At 40.6% G+C, this 16,427-nt stretch overlaps 1 protein-coding gene across 5 annotated transcripts in view; it reads left to right on the top strand.

The window, feature by feature from the left end:
* Positions 1 to 16,427, top strand: part of Ccdc50 (coiled-coil domain containing 50) — a 62,541-nt gene that overhangs the window by 40,183 nt on the left and 5,931 nt on the right. For 4 of the 5 annotated variants that reach the window (XR_001840408.3, XR_010055939.1, NM_182736.2 and 1 more), the window contains 5 exons: positions 3,413 to 3,528; positions 4,202 to 4,246; positions 4,333 to 4,437; positions 5,227 to 5,303; positions 14,857 to 14,963. Coding sequence is in view for 3 of the 5 variants with exons in the window: in NM_182736.2 (NP_877400.1) it covers positions 3,413 to 3,528; positions 4,202 to 4,246; positions 4,333 to 4,437; positions 5,227 to 5,303; positions 14,857 to 14,963 (450 nt within the window). In the remaining 2 variants the exon portion in view is untranslated. Of the gene's footprint in view, positions 1 to 1,737; positions 2,380 to 3,412; positions 3,529 to 4,201; positions 4,247 to 4,332; positions 4,438 to 5,226; positions 5,304 to 14,856; positions 14,964 to 16,427 lie in introns of those variants that run through there. The other variant, XM_039088104.2, reaches the window with a different exon arrangement.

Genomic DNA, 16,427 nt, shown 5'->3' with positions numbered 1-16,427 from the left:
CGGCCACGGTTGGATTCTGTGACCCTCATTTGAGTGCGCTTGCTCTAAGGGCCAGTTAACCATTAGTGCATTGTTTATGTGCCGGGGTTTTCAAGCAGATTTGTGTCCTGAAAGTCTCTAGTCCTGGAGTTTTAGTAAATGTTTGCTCTGTTAACACAGGGTTTAAAAACAGTGACTATAGCTAATAAAGGATTATTGTATTACTGCATTGTGCTTTTCACTTTATACTCAGCCAGCTTCAGATCTTTAGACTTATCAGGTCCTGTTGGGGTTTGAACCTTCTTGGTGCAGTCAGGAGATTTCATTAAGAAATAATAATTAGGTATTGGAATCATCTCTTGCTGTTAAAAACAGAGTTCTTAAAGATGTGGTATATGCCAGATTCTATTTCAGCTAACGATTAATAAACAGCAGGCTGACAGACAGCACTGAGTCCAAGAGCATTTGCAGAATGGGTGTGGGACAAGGCAGATGGAAATGAAGTTGCTAAGTTAAAGCGAGGATTGGTTGACTTTCCATAGAACAGTTAAATTGCGTCTGACTCTGAGAGGAGCTCACTGTGGTGTATGTCTGTGACATCTCCTTGGTTAACAGACTAACTTCTCACCTTCCAGAACCTTAAATACTGTACTTACTGTTCTAAATTCCAGCCCATATACACTGCAATGTGCCCTAAATGTCAAATTCTTCCTATAAAATTGCATAATACACAATTACCAAAAATATTAAGTTACATTTTAGTTCATACTTAGTGTAAATTTATCTTCAATGCTAGTATTTTAGTTTGCCTTTCAGTGGCAGTGCACACCTCTATGTGTTTACAGTAGTTGTAAAACAGAAAAAGGAAGGTCTTTGTGACTGGAAGGTCACCCTGGTCTGTGTACGTAATGAGTTGTAGGACAGCTAGGACTGCATAACTACTAGACCCTGTCTAGTGAGAGCTCCACTCCCATTTTTCTTACTATATTGAATTTTGTTTAAAAAGTCGTCTTTGGGGAAGTCTTTGTGTTCCCTGACTGGAGGATGTGAAGCAGAAAAGATAAGAATCAGGGTAACTGTGTAGGAACTGGAGGTGTTGTTCAGAGTAGAACGCCTGCCCATCCAGGTCGTCTGCAGCACCACACCAAAAGAGTAAGGGAAGGAGGAGGGAGATGGAGAGAGAAGGGACAGCTAGGTTGGCTCATCTATTTGAAAGTAGTTCCCAGATTCTATTTATAGTGGCAAAACTTAGGTTTTTATAATGGTAACTTTCCAGTGCACAGTATATTTAGAACATTTTTTATCGTTTCTCGTGTGTAGCATACCATACTGGGGAGGCCTGTCCTTTCTTAGGCTTGAAAGTGTCTAAGAAACGAGACTTGGAATTGACAGTGATAGGCAGGGATCTGAGTGAACTCTCATCACCTGTGTAATTGAGCCTGAAAGAGCTGTTACTTTAAATTGTGACTTCTGTTATGAATTGCTTTCCTTCTAAACTTAAAGTAGTTATAATCTTATCATCCCGTCAGTTTAGTAAGACTATTTATTCATCTGACTACATCTTGGTTAGAATTTTAAGTGAAATATTTTCAATTAATTTTATTCCATAGAATAGAAGGACCCACTTGTGGGAAATATTGGTTCTTTTGAAAGCTGAGTTTATGCACATATACCATTTCACTAGATGGAATCTCAGAGGCGTAATCTGTCATCCTCAGTGAGGCTCCAGGCCACTCACTACACTTCTCTCTCTTGTAGGAGTGTGGTAAAACAACTCTCCTTCACGGACTTTACCCAGGCCAAGTCCCCTACTCAGATACGCCTTTCTAAATATGCTCGTGCAAATCATCATTCAGATAAGTGTGTTTACCCAACTCCATATGCCCTATTCTTGAGACTATCCCAAACTAATCGGAAAGCTGTCGTAAGTCAGGCCAGACCAGTGTATGACTCAGTACTACTAGAGGTGATTTGTGCTGGTCCGTGTAGTCAAGTCCTGGGAAGTGTGAGTTAAGAAAGACATGCTTTCTCTTCATCTTTATCATGAGATGTGCACACACGAGTCTATATTTTAAATTTACCACAATGTTAAGTAGACTGTCCACAAATTTATTTTCATTTATGTATGTGTTAATATCTTTGGGAACAGTTTGTTGAGGTATTTTTGCTATTATTTTAATATGCACTTATCTTGATGGCATAATATACTGAGCCAGTGATTCTGTTTCTTGGAGATAAGAATCCATTAGAAAGGATTAAAATATATGCCCACAGCAAGGGCTCACTCATCCTGCACAAGTTAGAATTTATGGTGTTGGTGGAAGCAGTATCTTAATATTGGTCAAGCAGTCAGAAGGTATGGGTGGCTCCAACCAGTAGGAGAGGGAGGGAGGAAGGGAGGGAGAGAGGGAGGGAGGGAGGGAGGGAGGGAGAGAGAGAGAGAGAGAGAGAGAGAGAGAGAGAGAGAGAGAGAGAGAGATTGATTTAGAATAAATTAGGTCTCCAGAGAGAGAGAGAGATTTTTTGGAATAAATTAGGTCTCCATTTGCTGTTTATTTACTAATGGTTATACTAGGTACCTGTTCTATGGATTCCATTAAAAGGCTTTGTTATTTCTGAGGGCAATATATTCATCCCATTGACTAACTGTAACTTACAAAGGCATGCAAAGGAAAGTATCCACAGTTTTGAAATGACGCTAACTTTTGGCGTATTTGAAATGTATAGACGGGTCTGTGCACTTGTAACATTGCGGAATAGCAAGGCATAATCGGCCGCCAGGTCTCTTTGTTTTTTTTTTTTTAGGGGACACAGTTCTAAGGTTATCGCATTTTCTGATATTTCCTCTATGGTTTGTTTTCCCTAAAATTTTGTGATGTCATTAGTAGATGGGTGGGTCAAAGCTGTGGGGACGCTCTGGAGCAAATGTTTTATTTTGTATCAGACAGAGGGTGGGCAGGACCATTTTTGACAGGTTTTCATCACACTTGTAGATGGTCCTGATTGCTCTGCAGGAAGATGTACAGGCAAGACGAACCCAGAGGAAGCTGTTCTATTTGTTTTCTTAGCCACATTGAATTTGATTCTGGAACCTTCTTTTCTGTGAATTCTCTTCATTTTTAGTGGCTTTGTTTTTCTTTTTGGTTTGTGCTTTGAAGACTCACTTTGGTTCTTGGTTCTGCATGACTTTCTGATGTTGAAAATCTATATGAGAAATGTTTCTACCAGGCAGATTTGGGAAGTAATTTTGTTAAAAGTTTGAGTTGTGCATTTTGATGCCCAGGAACCATTGACTTCAAATGTACCCATGGTGCACTCTACACATGGAGGCTGTGTCCTCAGTGTTAAACATGAAGGCAGAGGAAAGCCTTTGCCTAACATTTTCTTTTCAGAAAATAGCCCGACTCACCTTACTGAATTGAGTTTTTTCTAGGAATGAAATCAAGAGGAATAAATGAAGCTGTCTCTGCTCCAGCTCGAGTGAGTCACAGGGACCAGGAGTGGTATGATGCAGAAATTGCCCGGAAATTGCAAGAAGAAGAACTTTTGGTGAGTACATAAGGTAAAAGGTAAACAAGGGGCTGCGCGAGCCGAATCCTTGTTTCATGGTAAAGATTCCAGAGTCCACTGTTGGCGTTATGGACTCTGTGACTGGTGTCTCTATAGGAGTGGGGAGAATCACGACAGAGGAAGTGGAGCAGCATATACTCCCCCTCACCCATGGTTTACCTTCTGTAGTTTCTGTTATCTGCATTGGAAAATAAATACTTTGAGTACATTATTCAAAGTGGCATCTTCCATTATTGGCATTATTAATCTCTTTCTGTGACTGATTTGTAAATTAAACTATGACTTTGCGTTGGAGAAGAAGGCTTTGCACTATTTGTGTTTGGTGTTGTCTGCAGGTTCACGTAGCCTTAGGGATGTAGCTCAGTGCAAAAGGAGGTCTTCTGGATCTTTCTGTGGGGATTGATAAAGCATTAGCAACAGAACTCGCGATCCTGACTTTTCTGCATTAATAGGTTTTGGTGGTTCTCTAAAAGTATTCTGTTGAGTAGGTTGCAGAGTCCTCTACCGACTGGCGAAGTGTGCCACTGACCAACAGCTTCTGGGATGCACCTGGAGCTGGTTTCAAATTCCAGTTAATTTTATAGATATGTGCAGTGGATATGTGCAGTGGACAGCACAGATTCCAGTTATGTGTTGTGTTTCTGATTCACAGGCTACTCATATGGACATAAGAGCAGCTCAGGTTGCCCAGGATGAGGTCAGTTCACATTAATAAGGTTTCCCTACATTGTGAAAAAACAATCTCAAGTCTGTACTTAATGATATTGTCCATGTCTTGTCTAGGAAATTGCTCGACTTCTGATGGCTGAAGAAAAAAAAGCTTACAAGAAAGCCAAAGATCGAGAAAAGTCATCTTTGGACAAAAGGAAACATGACTATGACTGCAAGGTAGTGTAGGGCCTTTTTTGTTTTACTTTATTTTTAAATCAGCAATAAAGTGAGAGATGAAAACAGGGTTCTGCCCTCAGGATAAGCTGTGAAAATCCATTTTGGTATGTAAAGATACATGTGTTGCATGCATGACTAATGTGTCATGGTTGTTTCACAGAGAAACACGTCATTGAATTTATACTGTTAAGTTTGCAAAACACATTTTAGTCATTTCAGACTGCTTAGATTCTTTAACCAAGAAAAGATAGTTTACTTTTTATGAATCAAACAACAGGACCATCTTGCTAGCAAGTGTCCTGCCGTTTGCAGTTTTTAGATTCCATAACTGGTATTGGTACAAATGTTTTCTTAGGAAGTTTATGTGAAATGTGTTTTAGTGCTTGGCTGGAAAACCTTTGCTCTACATCAGATACACAGAGAAGAGCTTAAAAGCTCAAATTTAGATTCTATCCACTTTGTCTTCTAGATCTGATCAGCTAGCACCTTTGTTACTTACTGTGTCTGCACATGACTGCGAGGTTCACGGTGTGGGCGTGTGTCTGTCTGTCTGTCTGTCTGTCTGTCTGTGTCTGTCTGTCTGTCTGTGTGTCTGTGGTCCACTCATTTGTTTAGCCAGCAAATTGTACTAGTCCATTGGGTCTAAAGTTTTGACTTGAATAATTGTATATAGAAATACTTTATTCAGCTAAATATAGCTGGAAATCTCTAAAGGAAAGCTTGCTGAGGTATACATCTTTTATAAACTTTTTCTTTCCTTTTGTTTGGTGTTTGTTTTTCTGTCCACAGTCAAAAGCAAAGTCAGCACACTCAAAGTCAAAAGAAGGTGATGAAACACAGCGTGCCAAGATTGACAGGCCGTCACGGTAAGAGGACACCTGAGAGGAGAATGGGGAAGTTAGCTTTGGGTTATTGAGGACATGTCAGTTGTCTGAGAAGACTGTCCTTCCAGTGGCAAGCCAAAAATCTCCAGTTGTTAGTGTCAAGTGTCAAATGGTTATTTTCAAACACTATTCAGAATCTTACATTGGCAAAAATCATGTAAGGGATATTTGTAATAGACACTGGATATAAAAGGAGAGATTGCTGTGTCAAGCTTGCTTCTTGGCATTTAAGGAGTTTGTAGCCTTAGCTAGCAAGAGATGAGATTAACTAATTTCTAAATTAAAATCTCAGATTTTAAACATTTGTTGGGGCTGAGAACATAGCTCACTGGATAAGAGCATTTATGTGCACACCTGTGTGTGTGTGTGTGTGTGTGTGTGTGTGTGTGTGTGTGTGTGTGTGTGTTTCTCTGTTCGTGTGTGTATACAGTTAATTGCTTTGTTGCAGATTCAGTCTCCCTGGAGCACGTAGCTGACTGTGCTCAGTGTTCTCCCAATCACAGCGTTGAGGACCGCTGTCTTCACCTTTACCAATCAGCAGTTGAGTCTGGAGGAGAGAGTTCTATTTTCTTCATTATTTATCGTCTTTCCAGAATGTTTGATTAAAATATGAAGTGAAGCCTTAAACACAGAATGTTGGCCTGTAGAAAACAGGGGAGAGGGATAGGGGAAGTTCTCTCTACGGAAATGAATCTATAGTTAAATAGGAGCAAGAAGCTTCGGTATTTAGGAGACGGACTGAAAGAAGTTATGATTTGCCCATTTCAAGCCCGTAGATGAAAGTGTGGAAAGCATTCCCATGAAGAATGGATGGGAGCTGGAGAGATGGCTCACAGAGGACCTGGCTTTAGTTCCCCACCGTCTGTGTGGTGGCTCACTAAGATCTATAACTTCAGTGCCATGGGACCTGATGCTCTGTTCTAGCTTCTGATGGCTTTACGTGTGCAAGTGGTTTACATACAAACTTGTAGGCAACTACTCATACACACAGAAACGCTCCCAGAGACTAAGCCATTAACCAGAGAGCATCCATGGAGGGGCTGGACCTTGGCTCGCCCACGGCACATATGTAGCAGAGGACCACCTTGTTTGACCTTAGTGGGAGAGGATGCACCAAGGAAGAAAGAAGCAAAGGGCATGGGGAAGGGTGTATATGTGGGGGAACACCCTCTCAGATGCAAAGGGGAGGGTGGATATGAAGAAGAACTCTTGGAGTGGGGCAGGGAATGGGGGAAACATTTGGAATGTAAATAAATAAAATAATTAAAAAAAGAAAAGGAAAATCCTTAGCCAGGCTTGGTGGCGCATAACTGTCAATGCTAGCAATCCAGAGGGAGAGGAACGGGTATCCCTGTGAGTTCATGGTAATCCTGGGATACATGAATTCTAGGCCCGTGTGGGTTACATAGAAAAATCTAGTGTCCAAGAAAAAAAAAAGGAAATAAAATATTAAATTTGGATTTTAATTAAACAACAAAACAAAACAACAACAACAACAAAAAAAAAAAAACAGAAAAAAGAAATGCGGGGGCAGGAGCCACAGCTCAGTGACTAGCACTGCCTGCGCAGAGGACCCAGGCTTGATTCCCAGCACCCACATGCCTTCTTGACTATGTGGTCCCTCCAGGTTCAGGGCACTGCACAAATGCTTTTCATAGACATATATGCAAGCAAAGCACCCACACGCACACCCACAAAATACAGTAAAAAGAAAAGGTAAAAGAGGGAGTAGGTGTATTTAATCAGATTTGCATGTTAACATGCATGTGTATTGAACTATGCTACCTTGAAAATAGGTCTATTTTTATGTTTCTATGTATCCATTAAAATTAGTTTAAATGAGCAAATAAGAGCTGGGCTATACTCATTTGTAGAAGTATTACCTAGCGGGAGAGAAAGCCAGAGCTTGATCCCCGCATTACAGGAACTGGGTATGGTGGTGTATGTGTGTTGATCTCTCAGTAGGGAAGCTGAGGAAGATTAGAAAGCCAAGGTCACTCTTGTCTTGCAGCATGTTCAAGGTGAGGATACAGGAAACCAGCTCTCAAGGAGAGACTAACAATGAAAGGAAATACACTATTTCTAATAAAGCTTGGGTTGTAATCCTTATTTAACATGTATTAAAGTCACTGCACTTTGTAGATAGCCTATCTTGCATGCATGAGCTAGAGCTCTAATCCCCAAACTCATGCAAAACTGCTCATGCTTGGTGGGCACTTGCAGTCCTTGACCTGGGAGGCAGAGATGGCATCCACAGCAGAAGCTGGTTAGCTAGACCCACTGACACTGGTAGGCCCTGTGTTCAGTGACTCCGCCTTAATAAAGATAGTAGAAGGCTACTGAGGGAGGCATGAAGCATTAGCATCGAGCCTCCACTTAGACACGTGTACCAACACAAGTTTGAACACTTGCACAATATATGTGTGTGTGTGTGTGTGTGTGTGTGTACACATAAATACATCATAACACACACACAGATACATACATGTAAAATAAGTTTTAAAAAATGTAAGATTAAGCTTATGTGCTTTCAAAAGGTAAATACCTTTTTTTTTTTTTTTATTAACTTGAGTATTTCTTACTTACATTTCGAGTGTTATTCCCTTTCACGGTTTTCGGACAAACATCCCCCTAATCCCTACCCCTCCCCTTCTTTATGGGTGTTCCCCTCCCCATCCTCCGGAGCCCCATTGCCGCCCTCCCCCCAACAATCTAGTTCACTGGGGGCTCAGTCTTAGCAGGACCCAGGGCTTCCCCTTCCACTGGTGCTCTTACTAGGATATTCATTGCTGCCTATGAGGTCAGAGTCCAGGGTCAGTCCATGTATAGTCTTTAGGTAGTGGCTTAGTCCCTGGAAGCTCTGGTTGCTTGGCATTGTTGTACATATGGGGTCACGAGCCCCTTCGAGCTCTTCCAGTTCTTTCTCTGATTCCTTCAACGGGGGACCTATTCTCAGTTCAGTGGTTTGCTGCTGGCATTCGCCTCTGTATTTGCTGTATTCTGGCTGTGTCTCTCAGGAGCGATCTACATCCGGCTCCTACTTCTTTGCTTCATCCATCTTGTCTAATGTATGTATGTTGTAATGTATGTATGTATGTATGTTGCTGTATATGTATGGGCCACATGTGGGGCAGGCTCTGAATGGGTGTTCCTTCTGTGTCTGTTTTAATCTTTTCCTCTCTATTCCCTGCCAAGGGTATTCTTGTTCCCCTTTTAAAGAAGGAGTGAAGCATTCACATTTTGATCATCCGTCTTGAGTTTCATTTCTTCTAGGCATCTAGGGTAATTCAAGCATTTGGGCTAGTAGCCACTTATCAATGAGTACATACCATGTATGTCTTTCTGTGATTGGGATAGCTCACTCAGGATGATATTTTCCAGTTCCAACCATTTGCCTATGAATTTCATAAAGCCGTTGTTTTTGATAGCTGAGTAATATTCCATTTGTAGATGTACCACATTTTCTGTATCCATTCCTCTGTTGAAGGGCATCTGGGTTCTTTCCAGCTTCTGGCTATTATAAATAAGGCTGCGATGAACATAGTGGAGCACGTGTCTTTTTTATATGTTGGGGCATCTTTTGGGTATATGCCCAAGAGAGGTATAGCTGGATCCTCAGGCAGTTCAATGTCCAATTTTCTGAGGAACCTCCAGACTGATTTCCAGAATGGTTGTACCAGTCTGCAATCCCACCAACAATAGAGGAGTGTTCCTCTTTCTCCACATCCTCGCCAGCATCTGCTGTCACCTGAGTTTTTGATCTTAGCCATTCTCACTGGTGTGAGGTGAAATCTCAGGGTTGTTTTGATTTGCATTTCCCTTATGACTAAAGATGTTGAACATTTCTTTAGGTGTTTCTCAGCCATTCGGCATTCCTCAGCTGTGAATTCTTTGTTTAGCTCTGAACCCCATTTTTTAATAGGGTTATTTGTCTCCCTGCGGTCTAACTTCTTGAGTTCTTTGTATATTTTGGATATAAGGCCTCTATCTGTTGTAGGATTGGTAAAGATCTTTCCCAATCTGTTGGTTGCCGTTTTGTCCTAACCACAGTGTCCTTTGCCTTACAGAAGCTTTGCAGTTTTATGAGATCCCATTTGTCGATTCTTGATCTTAGAGCATAAGCCATTGGTGTTTTGTTCAGGAAATTTTTTCCAGTGCCCATGTGTTCCAGATGCTTCCCTAGTTTTTCTTGTATTAGTTTGAGTGTGTCTGGTTTGATGTGGAGGTCCTTGATCCACTTGGACTTAAGCTTTGTACAGGGTGATAAGCATGGATCGATCTGCATTCTTCTACATGTTGACCTCCAGTTGAACCAGCACCATTCGCTGAAAATGCTATCTTTTTTCCATTGGATGGTTTTGGCTCCTTTGTCAAAAATCAAGTGACCATAGGTGTGTGGGTTCATTTCTGTGTCTTCAATTCTGTTCCATTGGTCTATCTGTCTGTCTCTGTACCAATACCATGCAGTTTTTTATCACTATTGCTCTGTAATACTGCTTGAGTTCAGGGATAGTGATTCCCCCTGAAGTCTTTTTATTGTTGAGGATAGTTTTAGCTATCCTGGGTTTTTTGTTATTCCAGATGAATTTGCAAATTGTTCTAACTCTTTGAAGAATTGGATTGGTATTTTGATGGGGATTGCATTGAATCTGTAGATCGCTTTTGGTAAAATGGCCATTTTTACTATATTAATCCTGCCAATCCATGAGCATGGGAGATCTTTCCATCTTCTGAGGTCTTCTTCAATTTCTTTCTTCAGAGTCTTGAAGTTCTTATTGTACAGATCTTTTACTTGCTTGGTTAAAGTCACACCGAGGTACTTTATATTATTTGGGTCTATTATGAAGGGTGTCATTTCCCTAATTTCTTTCTCGGCTTGTTTCTCTTTTGTGTAGAGGAAGGGTACTGATTTATTTGAGTTAATTTTATACCCAGCCACTTTGCTGAAGTTGTTTATCAGCTTTAGTAGTTCTCTGGTGGAACTTTTGGGATCACTTAAATATACTATCATATCATCTGCAAATAGTGATATTTTGACTTCTTCTTTTCCTGATCTGTATCCCCTTGACTTCCTTTTGTTGTCTGATTGGTCTGGCTAGAACGTCAAGAACTATATTGAATAAATAGGGAGAGAGTGGGCAGCCTTGTCTAGTCCCTGATGGTAAATACCTTTCAATACTGGGTTTGTATTGCTCTGAGGACAGTAGTAATATAATTGGTTTAAAATCTGTTACTTTTTAGTTTTTCCTAAGCATGTATAGAATGTTTACATTTATAATTCTGTACATTCCTACAGTATCCAAGCAAAGGAAAAGACAGTCTGTTCTCAGGAAGTTAATATATGGTTTTTATGTAGTTAAATGGGTTCAAATCATTTTTAGGGGTGTTTTTATTCAGCTTCCAAAATCCCTTGCCTCTATTGAGCATTAATGTTGACAAAAGATAATAGGACTCTCTGGGATGAATGCTTATAAAGGTTCATTAAAATTAAGTGCAAGTTCTCCGAATGTAAATAGATCCTCTGAAGACTCAGAGGATCTAGTGAACACTCTCCCCTGGTCTCTTATCGTGCTGTTAGGAGTTAGAGTAGAGTGGTGCACTTAGAATCCCGTCTTCTTCATGCTGAAAACATCACTTGTTTAACCATTGTTTGCTAAAATACTGCATACATGAGCAAACAAATGAGGGTTTTATGAAACACTGTTCATAGTTTGGAACTGACTTAACGCCTTGTGATTGCGTGCTTGTTGCAGTGTCTGTTTTCACATTTAATTACGATGGAAAGGTTAGGTAACCACTTGCACAGACAGAGTTCGTATAACAGGTAACAGAACATGAGTTCCACAGTTGCTCTGTGTAATACTTCAGCTCAGCAGTGCCTCAGTCTGTAGGGCTCTGGAGCACAGGGCTCTTCACCGCGATCTCTGGCCAGGGTTCAGGTGGATAGAACTCGGGCAGGGAGGGGGAATTGCTTCCACCACCCCACCACCCCACCGCCCCACTCCCCAGTCCCCCCGACCCCTGCCTCATCCCCCACTGCTGGTCCTTCTCCTTTCCACCGCTGCTGCTTCGGGTGCTTGGACCGGGCTGAGCCTGCACGAGACTGACTAGCAGGTGAGGGGTACAGGGCAGCTTCTGCCATCGATTGCAGGAGAGCAGATCTCTTCCCCAAGTGACGGTGTTACACCTCTTATGACAGAAGCTCTCAGATGATGGAATAATTCCTGCACACCTTTAATTCTGAACATGGCACTTAAATGCAGTTTTTTTGAATGGGTCATACCTCATCTACATATTTGGGGGCGTGGTCCTGTCTTCACTGACTGATCTGTCTTGAGCCTATGTGACCTGTGGCCATGTCCTCATCTGTGGAGGAGGGGCTTGAGGCATTGCCCTACAGACTGGTCTATCTCAAACCTCTCTACAGGAGTTGGTGGGGGGGACTGCAGCTAGAGAGGCCCTGATCTGGAAGGTTGGGAATGCACCTGCTTTCCCTTTTAGGTATCCCAGGGATTCCACCCATCTCGCCCAGAAATCAGGGTACTTTTCACTGCCTGCAGCCCCACATCAGTCCAAAAATAAAATCATGTAAAGCTTAGCATATTCACCATCAAAATTCCTATTTCTTATTTCTTTTCTAAGTCCTTTCCTCTTGTTTGTGAAAACTAAGGATCAGTCAGTAATGTGTGTTAATTCTAAGTCAGAAACTTTAGGGGCATACTTCTATACACTCCCAACCTAGTGAGGCCGAGGCAGGAGGAGGGTGTTGTAAGCCACCTCTGAAGAGAACTTGTCTAAAGAGAGAAAAACAAGGCTTCAGCCCCAGGCTTTTTACTGAAAATGTCAGCTGCTTTGAGTTTTTAGCCATAGAAAAGTCTAAAACTTGTACAAGTCTCCTTTACTTTCTAGCACATTCATATGAATATTGATTGTATTTATCTGTACTTCATCACCTTTTAATTATCCTAATACTTAGGGCTAAGAACCCTCTCTAAGAATGGACATTTCTTTGCTGTTGCGATAATGACCAGATCACTAGGTGATGGGTAAAAACACTGGGCATGAGAAGCCTAAGGGGCCGCTTATCGTGACTCAACTGCAGGCAACCAGCAGATGGCTTTTGAAGTGAACTCTGAAGAACATTTAGCAATCTTATTAATTAAAAATATAGCTTTAAGAGAAGGAAGTAGGTAATTGTAACACAAGAACTACGGAATAGACTCTTGATTTGTAAGAATTTTCCCATTTTCAATGATAAATATCACTAGCCTGGAAACAGTCATTCCCTTTACAATATAATAGCATAGGAAACAGTAAATCTAGATGTGTTCCTTTTGTAGCCAGTGGAAGTCTGCTGTGAAATGGTCTATTCTAGAAATAGCTGTGAAAACAAGATCTGCGCAATAGTAATATCAGTGGCTGTGTTAATGTGGAGGGGGCTATTTTGCTGGGTTCTTCCCATAAACAAAGAATTGCAGATACCCATTGGCTGCTGGGAGAAGGGGAGCAGGATCAGCCTTTGCCAGGATGGGCCAACTTGTCAGTTGTCTAGTGCACATTGGTCAGCTGGAAACACACAAACAACACAAATGGATTCAGTACGTATGCATGTGATTTTACATACACATACATGTGTTATATACATATGTAACAAATATAATCAAAGAAAACGAAATCTACTTGAGAGTTGGGAGGGGCATGTCAGAACTGAAGGAGTGGAAAAAGTGGAAGAGTGATGTAATTCTATTTCAATTAAAAATAAAATGTGCAGTATTTGAACACAGCTGAGCCTGAGCCCTGAAGGTGTCTTGAAGTGAATTGATTGTCCCTGCGTGGACATCCCTGTGCTCTTGTCCTCAGGTTTAGGGGTCTCTGTTGAGATTCATGAAAAAGTAAGGCGAACTCTCTGCTGTGGTGGTGATCATATTCTGTTGTCGGACTTGGCTGCCATCTTTAGCCCTCTTGTGAAGCTAAGTCCTGAAGTCACTTGTTTTGTGTCCGTTCTTCCTAACAAGCCTTTCATTAGTTTCTAAAGGTGTAAAGAGTGTAAGTCGTCATTGAGAAAACAAGCAAACAACGGACAATATTTGCAGGCACATGGTTTGGGGTGAAAATAAAATGAACAAAAATACAAAAACCTAAAATTAAAACTGTATTTCTAAATGACATTTGAATGTTTGAGATGCGAGAATAAACAGATCACTCTAGCAGGCCCTTAGTTCTCAGACTGTGTTGCTCCTTTGGTTTGGGGCTGCACAAAGTACAGATGTTGACCTATGGCTTCTATTTGAAAATACATAAACACACATCATATGTGTGGGCGCTGCTGTTCCGACTGATGCACACATACACATAGCTCTCCGTTGATCAGAGCGCTGTTTGCAGAGTCTCCTTGATTCTCTAAGAGTAAGTCTCTCACTTGGATCAGCCATTCACCTCATCTGATCATGCTGTTGTGCCTACTTATATTGTAGGTCAGTTGAGTTCTCCATGTACGTACAGTTCGTCATTTCTTGTCACCTTTGAGATCTCCAGAAAGAGATCTCCACTAGGGACAAGCAGAGATACTCAGTGTTAACTCTGATTTGGAGATTGCAGAGTCAGATGTGTACTGAATGACTCGGCTTTTCAGGCCACAGCATAGTTACCCCAAGCATGCTTTAGTAATGTATAGATCTGATTTATCACAGCCTGATTAGGCTCTATTTTACCAAGCATACTTTAGTAATGTATAGATCTGATTTATCACAGCCTGATTAGGCTCTATTATACCAAGCATGCTTTAGTAATGTATAGATCTGATTTATCACAGCCTGATTAGGCTCTATTATACCAAGCATGCTTTAGTAATGTATAGATCTGATTTATCACAGCCTGATTAGGCTCAATATTTTACTGCAAAATTTGAAAATTCTTTGGAAAATTCTTAATTCTTTGGAAAATCAAAGAATTAAGCTGGTTTTCCTTTCCATTTTCATCAATGCCAAATATCTGTAAATGTTTATATTAAATAATTAATAAATACTTAGAATAATCTATTTTTCTATTTGACATTATCTTTCTCCTTGACATAAAACCTTTTAAATGGTTTGCATAGAAAGTTGTAGTGTTTTAAGGTGGATTTTACCACCTAGCACCTAGTGGATAAAGAACTACAATTGTGGATAAAGTTCTCCCATTCTTGATAGCACTTTCAGACTTCTTGTTTTCTTCTTTACTTTCTTTATTAGTTTATTCACTTCTTTCTTAGTAAAATCTGCCAGGATGGAGTAAATTAAGTGTAAGCTATTCCTCATTCACATTTGGTTCCATAGCAATGACTCATCCATGTTACATATTGGGAAAAAAGTAGAGACTTATGCACACCAAGAATTGTACGATAAAAATAATTTATTCAAAGACGTGTAGCTCTCCAAGAACTAAGGTGAGCATCCTGAAGCACTCACTGGACACTCAGATTGCACAGAGGAGTTTTGTTGTGCTGCTCAGTGAGAGCCGGAACATTGTAGATTCTTTAAATTCTGTTTGCCTGCAGACCACCGCCACCCGCAGCGATGGCCCCTGAGGATGTGGATCCCACCCACTTCACAAACCAGCATAGTAATACACGTCATTTTTCAAAGTCAGAGTCCTCACACAAAGGTAAGGAGCATCTGTTGATCAATTGAGATCCTCTTTGTAAGCCTTGTGTTATGTAGTAAGAAATGAGATGCTGTCTTTTAATAATGGGGTTAAAAAAAGTAAGTCATCTGCTGCTCAGCAGTTATTAATACAAGAAAGCCTGAAGTAAGCCACTTTAAACTAAGCTCAAGGTTTCGTGCATATTTACACTTTTCTCCAGGGAGAACTTAGTGCTCTCCATGATACTGAAGGGAAATGCAGTCCCACTTATATTGGACTGTGTTATCGGTACAGTTTAAACAACTGAAATCTGAAGGCTGAAGCTTTTCTGTACTAATGCACTCTTCAGTTTCAGACTTTGAAGAAGATCTCAGATGTAGACTTTTCTGAATAAGGGTACTTCACTTGCTATTTGTTAGCCAAACAGTTTAGTAGTGAGACATTAGATAGTCTATGCATATGTTTCAGAGAAAAGTTTCAAAAGAGCAGTTTTGTTTCGAGCATGTTGGTTTCAGCCATCCCTGAAGATGGGAAATAGATTAACAGTACACAAACATGCATACATGTGCACATACATGCTCTCACACATACACGTTTATCAGTTACATAGTGAGATAGAGTTCCTTTTTAACTTCCCTATTTACAAAATAGTGGTAGTAAAATAATGAGTCCATGTTGTCAGTCATGTAGAGTAAGCCTTGTAAAGGTCGGTTCTGTGTGGTGCTGTGCTCCTGTAGTCTCAGCACTCACAAGCAGAGGGAGAAATCGAGGAAACTCTAGGTCAGCATGAACTACAGTGAGACCTTGGGAAGTAGGGGTATAGGAAAGATGATTGCAAAACAAGTCACAGGATTAGGTCTCGATATTTGATTGAACTTATTTGAAGATTCCGTAGGTGATATTTTGATCCTTCTTTTCATTTACTGATATTTTCAACGTCTCCGATGCAGCCGGGAGTGGTTTTGTTTCTTCTGAACCTGAGGTTGTATCATTTGGGGACGGTGTACGGCTCTCTGTCCTCAACATATATTTGCTGCAAAATATTAAAATGACAAATTGATTCTGTACATGGATATTTTATAAGCAAAGGCTTGCTAAAAATTCATGTACTCATTTGGAGTACATGGAAACAAAGATGTATCTTAGACAGGGAGACAGTGAATTTAAAAAATTTTCATCTTTTTTAAATTTGTTAAAACTTTATTATAAAGAATGTACAAATAAAAAAATTTACATAGCAAACTGAAGCAGATTCAAGGCTTCTCCATCTCCATGGAGTCATACGGAGTTAGGAAGCCATTCAGAAGGTGTAGAGCTTCAGGATGGAGTTTACACGTTGACTGCGCAATATTTATCTTGAACTTTTACACTATTAAATGTAAAATCTGTGGCAAAATTAAAACTACAAAGACAATTAGCTTTAAATTCTCTTTTCTGTCTTTCATGTGCCTCCCCCTGCCCCCAGTTACCTGGATTTTAATGGTT

The sequence above is a fragment of the Rattus norvegicus genome, chromosome 11 (assembly GCF_036323735.1).
Source record: "Rattus norvegicus strain BN/NHsdMcwi chromosome 11, GRCr8, whole genome shotgun sequence".
Lineage (NCBI taxonomy): Eukaryota > Metazoa > Chordata > Mammalia > Rodentia > Muridae > Rattus > Rattus norvegicus.
Note: the sequence above shows the minus strand (reverse complement) of the source record. Positions and strands in the feature narration are given on the sequence as shown.